Genomic DNA, 10,440 nt, shown 5'->3' with positions numbered 1-10,440 from the left:
AAACAGATCACCAAAGTATGAAGAATAAAACCAGTACATCTAGCTGAGGACAGTCCTTGAGAATATGAGAAAGGTAAAGAGAAGATGAACAGTATCTGGTGAAAGAGGAATGAGAAAAAGGAGGAGCTTGAGGAATCCTGGAAGCTGGGGAAGGAGTGGTCTGTGGGGCTGGTACTGCAGGAAGGCCATACTGAAGCCCTCCTCAGAAATCAGAGATTGAAGTTGCTGGGCAGCACATGCAGACTACTATGAGAAGCTTTTAAGCTCAAGTGAAAGTTAAGAGAATGTTCTGTTGTTTGTCTGTTTTTTAGAGTTGGTTTGATTACCTGATGCTGTGTAACAAATCACTCTGAAATATACAACTTAAAATAAGGAGTTATTCTTTCTCAGGACCCTTTCAGTTAAGTAAGTCGTGTTTCAGGTGGTCTCTCTGATAATCTCTGGCTACTCTCAGCTGGCAGGTCATCTGGTTGAGCTAGATGTGGTTCTAGGCCTCTATGCGTGCTTTCAGAACTATACTCTGCAGGGCCATCTCATGTTCCAGGTCCATTCCATGTGGCTGTTCTCTCCACAGAAACAACGTAGGCTTCCCTACAGTAGGAATGCTGAGCTCCAAAAGGGAATAAATATTTACCAAGCCTCTACTTACATCACTCCTGCTAATGACCTTAGCCAACAGATTAATTAGCCAACAAATTACAGTCCAGCCTAGAGTCCACACGGGAGTCAATACTCAAGGCTTGAGTATGAATCCTTGGAGAATTAAGAAGGGTACCTAACAATATAATAATCCACTATAAGTGTATTTCCCCTCTTAACATGGAGAAAGTAAAAATGTTTATAGGTTGAGCCTAAAAAAAACTAATTAAAAGAGAGATGTTGAAGATAAACAAAAATACCTCAGTTCATGAACAATTATGTTCACAAACAGAAGCATGCAGAAAAATGCTGCTTCTGTTCACAAACTCTACATAGCATGCCGAACACAAGTTGGCCATCTTCTCCTTTCTCACATGCAGTCAAGGCTTCCTCTAGCTGAGATCACAGTCACAAACAGACCTGTGTAAACTGGCTATGGAATTGTGTGTGTGTGTGTGTGTGTGTGTGTGTGTGTTTTGGCACATATAGTATTGTATAGTATTATTCAATCCAGCATGATTCCAAAGAACATGCAATGCTAGCATGGTGGTAAAAAGGAAGTGCAGGGGGTAATGAAGGTAACAAGAATGTACAGAGGAATAATGAATTAAGTAAGGTTAGAGTTCTCTCTCTCCCTACTATGCTGTACTGCACTACACTGTGTTGTATGGTATTTCCTATCTTTTGTGGTTAAAAATATATATGTGGTTCAGAATGGATTAATCTTACTTATGCTGAACTTTATGGGAAATTTGATCAGTTCTCAACCAAGTTGGTCTGTGACCAGAATCATGGAACCGAGGTGCCTCTGTAATAAAGAGAGGCTAGACAGGTGTGGTGATGCACACCTATAATCACAGCACTCTGGGAGGCTGAGGCAGGATGATCACAAGTTTGACCCAGCCTGGACAACTTAGTTAGACCCTATCTCACAATAAAACTTTTAAAAGGGCTCGGGATGTAGTTCAGTGCATTCTGGGTTCAATCCCAATACCATTAAAAAAATGTATTTCTTAAGCAAAGAGAGGTTATTACCATGGGATACCAAAGGCTATGTCTGATGGAAGAGGATGGAGGAACAAGGAGGAGGAAGAACAGAGATTGAAATTAGACACACACCCATTTCAGTTTGATCACTGAGGAGCATAGGAAAGGGTGCTGTTCATGGAAATGTGACTCTGGAGTGGAACCTGTGGTGACACCAGCTCTGCCATCCTCCTCCATCACCACTCCGTGTGAGTGAGTGTGTGTGTGTGTGCGCACGCGCGCATGTGTGTGTTAAAGCCAAGGAGGCTGATTACGGTCCTGATCTAAGTGTAAGATTTCCCTACAACTTAAAAGAGGAGAGGCTTACTTTAACTCACAGCCTCAGTGGGATCCTTCTGTAGTCAGACAGCTCCAAGCAGACACAGCATTGTGGAAGAGCCTGGCAGAGGACAACTGCTCACCTCTGGGCAGCAAGGAAGTAGAGAGAGAAAGGAGGAGCCTGAGATAAGAATGCACCCTTACAGGTCTCTCCTCCAGTGACCTACCTCTAACCAGGCCCCACCTCCAAATAGCATTTAGCTGTGAACCCATCAATGGGTCAATGTCCTGATGAGTGCAGCAGCCCCTGATCCAGTCACCTTCCACAAGCCCCACCTCTGAACACAGACACTTGGGGGACATTTTAGATCGAAACCATAAAAATGGGTGCTGCAGAAGGACAGTAGTACCAGGAACCCCTAATTACTAGACAGGATAATCTGAATAACAGAAAAACAGAGCCCCAACTCCTTAAGTAAGAAAGAGACCAGGAGAAAACTGATAGAAGAAGAGCAGGTCCAGGGACTGGTTATGGTAGTTGTCAGGTTCAATAGACATAGAAGATCTTCAACGTTAATAATTATTTGTGGAATAAACCAATGGCTTTAATCCATTTCCTTTATAGATAAGAAAACTAAGGACCCCCCAAAAAAAAAGGTTAAATGTATTGCTCCAAGCCCCAAAGCTAGGGTACAAGAGCCAACACTTCCTAACTCCACACAAAACCACCATGAATGGAATTTCCTTCTCGACATCCCCAGAGGCAGTTCATTATTTTATTATTCTATTATCTCTCAGCTCTTTGAATGGCATCTGTCATTCCTTGGATGCAGGGATAAAATACCCTAAAGTTGAATGAATAAAGAGAGTAGTTAAAATCTTCCTTGAGGCCTAGAGATATTTATTCACTTAGAAATACACCACATAGATTCTTGAGCCACATTCAAGGAAATTGGTTCTTAAACCAAATCCTAGTCAGACTGCCAGCACTTCACTGTTCCCTGCTTGCCTGGCACTGTGATCTCATTGTTTTTAAGAGTCAGAAAAAGCAAACAGAAACATTCACACACATGTGTGCATGTATACACACACACACACACACACACACACACACACACACAAAATCCATCTACCCATAGTCACTATAGATTTTTGTACAAACCCCATAGGATTAAAGAAATTAATTAGCTTTCCACTGAATAGGTAGGTCTAAGGCTGTTAAAGTCTTACTGACTAATATCCTTAAAGTAAAAGAAAAACATCTCCCCCAAAGGCTATTGTCAGTTATGGAATTCAACTTAAGAAGAAGGGTGGTGACATGTTTCTCTTTCCCACTGCACCAAGATTTCAAAGCTTCAAATGTGTGGTAAATCTAACCAAAGATAAAGATTTGCAGGTGTTTTTTGCATAAAAGCAAGAGGGGCAGATGTATCTGAGACGTGCTTCCAACCAAATGGGACATCTGCAATCTATTAGGGGTGCCCTGAAGAGGGAAAGTGAGAAGAGAAGTGTGGGCAGCACGCCTGCCCTATGGAAACGCCAGACTGAGGACAAGTCACGCCCTTCTCTCAGGACCTGAGGACACAGAGGTCCCCAACGTTACCTTCACAAGACTGAACTTACATCTACATCAAATAACCCTGTTCCTCTTGTTTCTTCCCTTCTGTCAAGTTATCTCAGAAATGTCAGTGCATTCTCTTTATTCGAGCACACCTACATGTTTTAGCATTTAAGATTTGGCAGCCACCTCGCACACACAGAGCACTCCTTGCTTGGAGTGTGCAGACCTTCCTTTCCCAATACTCTTGAAGAGCAATCCATGGCCTGACACAGCTTCTCACCCTCACTCCCACAGAACAAAGCAAAATTGTCACCACGGGCATTACTTGCAGGTTACTCACTGGCTATGATGTGCCCTGTTTTGGACTTCCAAAAAAACCACTAACTTTTATTAAAGCGTCTGTAATGAAGGCTGTTGCAAAATATCCCTGGCTGTGAAAATGGACTTTGACTTGCATGACCCCAAGAATGGCCACTCAGGACACTTGATTTGGTTCAAAAATAACATCTAGCAACAGGGCTTGATTCCAGCCTGTTGTTGGGAGTTTTATATGGAGCTTCAGTGACTGACCCTTAATTAAGCACAATGGAGAATGAATGGGGGTGCTACTTGAATGAATCCCCCCCCAAGCGTGTATGCCAGGTCTGTTTCCTGTATAATGTCTCTTACTTACTCATTGGCTTTTTGATAAACCATTAGTGCTGGAGCATTTTGTTAATTACTAAACTCCTAGTGACAGACAAATCTGGCCTGTTAAAACTTGTGTTGTAATTTGAGGATTAAAAGCCACACCTCTGGGAAACGTCGGTATCAAAACTGATTTGGTGTTGGAGACAAGGTGTTAGAAGCCACAGTGTGACAAAGTGGATTTCCAAGTGCAGTTAGCAATTACATTTCTAGAAGTCTTCCAGTGTGCCTTTTATAAGAAGATAATCTTAAGAGGTTACATGTCAAGAATGTGTCTTTAAGTGTCTTTCTTTGTGCACGTATAGATAAGGCCCATATTTATGAAGCACCTACTATGTACCAAAAAGCAGTATACTAAGTACAGTAAAAAATCAACAGTCCTTACCCTTCCAAACCTTAAAATTCAATGAGGAAAAGTCTTCAAAATATTCATGAATAGGGTCAATGCATGTCTGGAAAATATTTTACATAAGGCCAAGGAGAATACGACCACAGCATTGAAGTGCACCTGGTCCAGGGTTTGTTGATTGAAGGCCTATGATAGCAGATTGCTAAGCCTCTATCACCAATGTTATCTAGAAGTACAAAGAAGGAGCAAAGAGTGTTATGACAGAGAACACTTGGCATTTTCATTTATCCTTCATTCCAGAATAATCCTGCAGTAAAGCAAGGTAAGTTTCCACATCAGACTTCAGGAATGGTTTAATCAGTCTTCAGCTCAATTTCTCTATAATTATCTCAACTCTACTTATTTCCCTAGGTCAGCTCTGTTCCTAAATTGATTTTCCTTCACTTTCACAAGATAACTGGTAACAATAACTATGGATAAAGAAGAATTTGGCTTCTCCACCCATGAAACAAATGTCCTGGGCTTTAAGCTGATTGGCCCACCTGGAACCAATTCCTGAAGCCCAGAAGACACCCTGGTGCTGGCTGATTGGTGTAGGCATGGGTTATCTGATCAAATCACCTGCAGGATTTGGAAAAAAATGACCAACCAGAGGATCTGGAGTGAGGAAAAGAATAAAACACAGGGTAAGGAGGCAATCACAGTACAGGATTTGCTATAGTCCTTCTTCATGCCTAGATGCTGGGTTACTAATGAATTTTCATTCACTATCAGAAATGAGCTCTGTTAAGAGGAATATATTTCCTTTAAGAAATGCTGTCAGACATGGAAAGATGGTTTACTTTTTACAAACCATAGCAAAATGGGTAAATCTAAGCTTTTTTCCCCCATAGTTCTTTCCTTCTTTAAGAATATATTACAAGGGCTGGCCAAATAGCTCAGCAGATTAAAGCACCTGCAAGCAGGCCCAGGGACATGGGGTTTGATCCCCAGGTCTGCCATGCCAGCCCCACCTCTGGGGCGTGCTGAAATAGCAACTGAGACTGGGTGTGGTGGCATTCGCCTGTAATCCCAGCTCTTGGGAGGCTGCAAGCAAGCAGATCACTATGAGTCCAATCTAGCAGTGGGACCCTGGACACCCTGCAGACCCTTCCCTAAAATACCAAAAAAAAAAAAAAAAATATATATATATATATATATATATATATATATTACAATCCCCAAAGAAATGTTTTTAAAAATTTTATATCAGTGATTCAGATGGCTTTTAAACATCTTACAGTTCAACTTCCCTAATCCTTTCTTTCCAATTTGCAAAAAGTCTGAGCTCATTTGTAATTCTCAGTTATGAAAACCAAGTATCTTCCTCTCCACACTGGATGATAGATCATTAAATTTGTGGAAGACACCATGTTCCAAGAGGTATCTTAAATGATGTTCCTTAAAAGTTTTCTGATGCATGTCCACCAGTCTTCCAAAACCTGTCAAAGAAGCACTTGTCCGGTCTTTGTAAAACTCCCCCCTCCAATTCATCCACTCAATCTGTAAAGTGCCAGTCTAAGTATTTCTCCCACATGTTAATTAGAAATAGAGCTCCTTATGTTCAGAGGTGTAATTGTAGAAGGAAATAAAGTGCTCACGGAGGTAGTTTACTTCCCTTGCCTTGGTGATGAAAGGGAATAATCTGTTTAGAAGGAAGGCCACAGCTTTCCTGTGACTGTCCCTGACTGTTTAAAGATCACAAATTACAGACTAAGAATCCGACTTTACACACTGCACACATACCAAAATAATAGTAGCTAAATTTGTAATATTTTCCCAAGCATTGAACTTGCAAGAATCATCATAAGCCTTCCACTTGTTCATATTGGGAATGAACTTTTCTTCCGGATTGTAGAGGGGCTACTGACACAAATAAGTCACAGCCCCAGCAGATGCCTTCAGGGCAGCAGTTGGGATCAGGCCTAGGTTTGTTTCCTCATTGGAATTTACTATTGTGTTTATCACCCTTTCTGACAGCCCCCTCACTCTACCTCAAGACATGCAGTCTTGTCCATCAATACCCAAAATGCCAGGCACATCTGTGTAACAGGATTTGCAGGGTATTTGGGAGCCTTTCAACCTCAAACCTCTTGTGAGAGGTGGAGGGACAGAAACAATTTTCTGCCACCAAATCCTACATCACCTTGAGAATGGCCTCTTCTCTCTCTCAATAGGCAGCAGCCCTGTGGCTGGAACAGGGGGAAGTTGCGACACCTGTGCCAGGTCTGTGGCAGGCTGGCCAGCTCCCAGTAGGCAGCTGCAGGGGAAGGGGGGTAGCATGGCCCGAGTGCTGCTTAGTCAGGCTCCGACACCCAGCAGCCCTGCAGATGTGCCCAGACCTGCCACTGCCAGGTGTCTGTGTCTGGGCCGGGAGGTGACGGCACAAGTGTGACTCTTGCCTCCTGGTGTTTCCTGACACTGTCCGCAGAGGAATGTGGAGGATACCTCAGAGGCCACCACAGCAGCTCTCTGCCCCTTCCCAGCCCTCCTGCCAACAGCCCCAGGGCAGGCTCCTCCTCCAGGCTGGTGGGCTCAGGTGAGAGGCAGCTACCTCCTCCGCAGGTTACTGGCCTGCCTGCCTGCTCTAATCCAGTTCCCATCGTGATTGCCCAGACCTCCTTGCTAAGAGGTGTGGGGATTTTTTTTTTAATAGAATGATTCACATGATTTTACATATTTTTTTAATTAGAACATTTTTTCAAGCTCATATGTCCCCATTGGGAAAAAACTTGAGAAAATCCGTTTCCTAAGAAGATGATCTCTGGTGTTTAACAGAAATAGGACCCGCTAGAAAATATTTACACCAGGGTATAAATATTGGAAAGGCTTACCAGCTCATTTGTGGACTGTGAATCCAACACCACAAGGTTATGTCTAATCTCAGTGGATTTTGAGAATTCTGTTCAGAACTCAGGTGGGCTGTGAGCTCTTGTACATCAGGAATGATGTACAAAAACTTATTGTTTGCACACCTACTATGTGCTACAAGCCCAGGTGTAATGCAGACACCACTATATGGGAGAGGGCACTGATAAACATCGGGTTGGACAGATTCAGCCAGCAAACATTTTGTTTGACTCACATTATATCAAAAATTTGAATTAGTTGCCAACTTTTAAATAGCAGAACATTTCCAGCTTCACTTGAAAACTCAGGAAATCTGGCAAAACAGAGCCCACATTCCCAGCTGATGACAAGCGGAGTAACAACTGCCTACTTCAGACAGGCACTGGCCCTCCAACCTCAACTCCCACCCCCGCCTTCCCTGTTTCCCTGGACTCAACCAGCCCAGCCCTTCATCACTGACCATCAATTCTCAGGATGGACTCCCACAGCACATCCACCCTGGAGAGGCCTCACCTCGAGACAGCGCCACCCAACCCAGACCCTTGAATCCAGAGAGCTGATTTTTGCTTACTGGAGCTCTATATACAGCAAATTTCTTACTTTGTATCTCTTTGATTTTCCCATTTTTAATAAAGCTTTTTTCCAACTCCTGGTCATGTAAAGAAAAACATTCTTTTTTATCACTTGCTAAGGCAAGAAACATAACAGGAAAAAGGAAATTGTAAGACTGAAGCATAGGAACAAAAAGTGAGGATTTTGACAGTAGTGTTGGCTCTCAGACATGCCCTGCTTTGCCACACAAAGAAGCTGAGCATAGAAAAGGGGAAGACAGCCTAGTCCCAACCTGAAAAACACCATGAACATGGTCTGCAGTCTTGATCTAGCCAGGTCCAAGCACAGTGGCTCCTCTGGCCCCATTTCTGCTTACATGTTTCCACAGACTGGAAGAGAACCCCACCAGATCTGAGCAGTAAATATGAGCACTAATTTCAGAAGTCACATAGTACTAGGGGGGACATGATTCTAGATAAACTTGCAAATAATTATTACTTTTCATCCAGACCTACTAGCTTCCTATGTGGAGGTAAAGGTTATCATATTTTTAAATGTGTCTGTCGATTTCACTAGTGTATGTTAGAAGAGGCAGCCTGTTGTCATGTGTTCAAACTTTGTATCACCAAAATGCTGTGTGTGTGTGTGTGTGTGTGTGTGTGTGTGTGTGTAACCAGGAACAGAGTTACTAACAAGTTGATCCTGGTATTTATTACTAGTAGTTTTACTAAAACAAATACAATTCAGTTGTAGTGAACACAAAGATAATGCTCATACCTTCAATTGGGCAAATTAAAGGTATTTAAGTCAGCCATTGCCAAGGACTTAGATATTTTGATGTGTTTATCATAAGCATATATGATCACTCAATGACACTACAACCAAAGACTCCTCTTGTAACAAATTTAGTTATTCCTAAAATCAGTTTTAGGTGCAGCAGAAAGGAAAGGAGGAGAGCAGCATTTGCACAACATGCCATTTTATTTATCTCTGCCAATCTGGCCAGAGACAAGGTTTCATACCACTTTCATAGATGAAGAAAGGAAGGCCAAGAAAGCTGACATTCTCTGCCACTTTCCCTTTACTGAAAACAGACTATGCTCTGGCCATTCACACTCCAAAGAGTGAGCTCTGTAGAAAACACTAAGAAAAGTAATGACCAAAGGAAGTGAGGCCACAGCTAGGCTGCAAAATGCAATAAGCATGGTAAGTAAAGCGGAGATAAGTGTGTGGGGATAAGAAGAGGACAAGGGCATGCCCGAAGAGAAGGCCTGGTGATCAGGGAAGGCTTTCAGAGAGAGGGTGACAGCTGAGAGCCTCTTGAAGGAAGCATTGTGTAACAACAACCAGAGAGGAAAGGAAGGGCAAGACAGGCCTTAGTCCTCAGGGGTGGTGGAGATAGAGAATGGGAGGTAGGCAGTTTGAAGTGGGAATCCACAAAGCAAAACTTGGTGTTGACCTTAACTGTATGAAAAGTGAATCTTCCCCACTGCGTAAGGTTTATCATCTGAGGCCAGGTGACTTCATGCCTCCAGCCTCACACCGGTACAGGACACTAGCCTGACAGAATGCCCTCTGACCCCGCAGCCCAGACACCCTAATTTCTTTCTCCTGTGCCCCGCTGCCTCATTTCCCCGCCACAGCCTGCTGCTTACCTGAGCCTTCCAGGGCCAGGGCGGCCGCCTGGCTGCCTAGCTGCAGTCACCTCGTGCCCCTTCCACCTCCCGTTGTGGGAAGAACCCAGCAAGGGCTCTGTTTCCTGGCCCGGGATCCCCCGCAGCAGAAAGGCTGCGCACGGGTGTCTAGCCTGGGAGTCCTTTCAGATCAGGAAGGAAGGCCTCCTTCCCTCTAGCTCTGGGCCTGCCTGCGTCCACAGCTGTGGGCCACCTCTATGCCCTGGACTGAAGGGCCCTGTGTCCTCAGATCCCAGAAGACAGGCTCTTGGGGTGAACCGCCCCACCTGCCCCAAAGGGCCAAGCTCCTGTTCCGTTTCACAGTGCCCTTCAGTTACCCTTACCAGTAGAGGGGAAAACTTTAGCCCCATTTTACAACTGAAGCTACTGAGGCGCGCAGTTGGATAGCTGTCCTGGGGAGGTGGCGAAGCTGGGGCTTTAGAGGAGAAAGGGGTGCCCGGGTCTTCCCGACATGCAGTTTCCCAGTCCTGGTCGCCAGGGACCCTCGCCAGGGACCCGAAGGCGTCTGGGGGCGGGCGGGAGGCAGAGCCCATCGGCGGCGCGGGAGGAGAGGGGAGGACAGGAGCGGAGCCAGGGCACCGGGGCGCTGTGCTCCCGGAGGCAGACACGGACACGTCTGCGTCTCGCCGACAAGTGCCTTCAAGCCCGGCGGGGAGACACCTCCGCGGTCCGCGGGGCCACCGCCTGCCCACTCCGCCGGTGCGCCGTCCGCGCGCAGGGCAGGCGGCGACCCCAGGCCGAGGGGAGGGCGGGCGAGGGGCGCG

The 10,440-nt window shown here is 44.9% G+C and overlaps 1 protein-coding gene across 1 annotated transcript in view; it reads left to right on the top strand.

Moving 5' to 3' along the window:
* The first annotated feature begins 10,127 nt into the window (after nt 1-10,127).
* Nucleotides 10,128-10,440, top strand: part of Bnc1 (basonuclin 1) — a 24,866-nt gene continuing 24,553 nt past the window's right edge. The window contains exon 1 of the mRNA XM_023712408.1: nt 10,128-10,375. Coding sequence (XP_023568176.1) covers nt 10,128-10,375 — 248 coding nt within the window. The remainder of the gene's footprint in view (nt 10,376-10,440) is intronic.

The sequence above is a fragment of the Octodon degus genome, unplaced genomic scaffold, assembly GCF_000260255.1.
Source record: "Octodon degus isolate 3935 unplaced genomic scaffold, OctDeg1.0 scaffold00002, whole genome shotgun sequence".
Taxonomy (NCBI): Eukaryota; Metazoa; Chordata; class Mammalia; order Rodentia; family Octodontidae; genus Octodon; species Octodon degus.
Note: the sequence above shows the minus strand (reverse complement) of the source record. Positions and strands in the feature narration are given on the sequence as shown.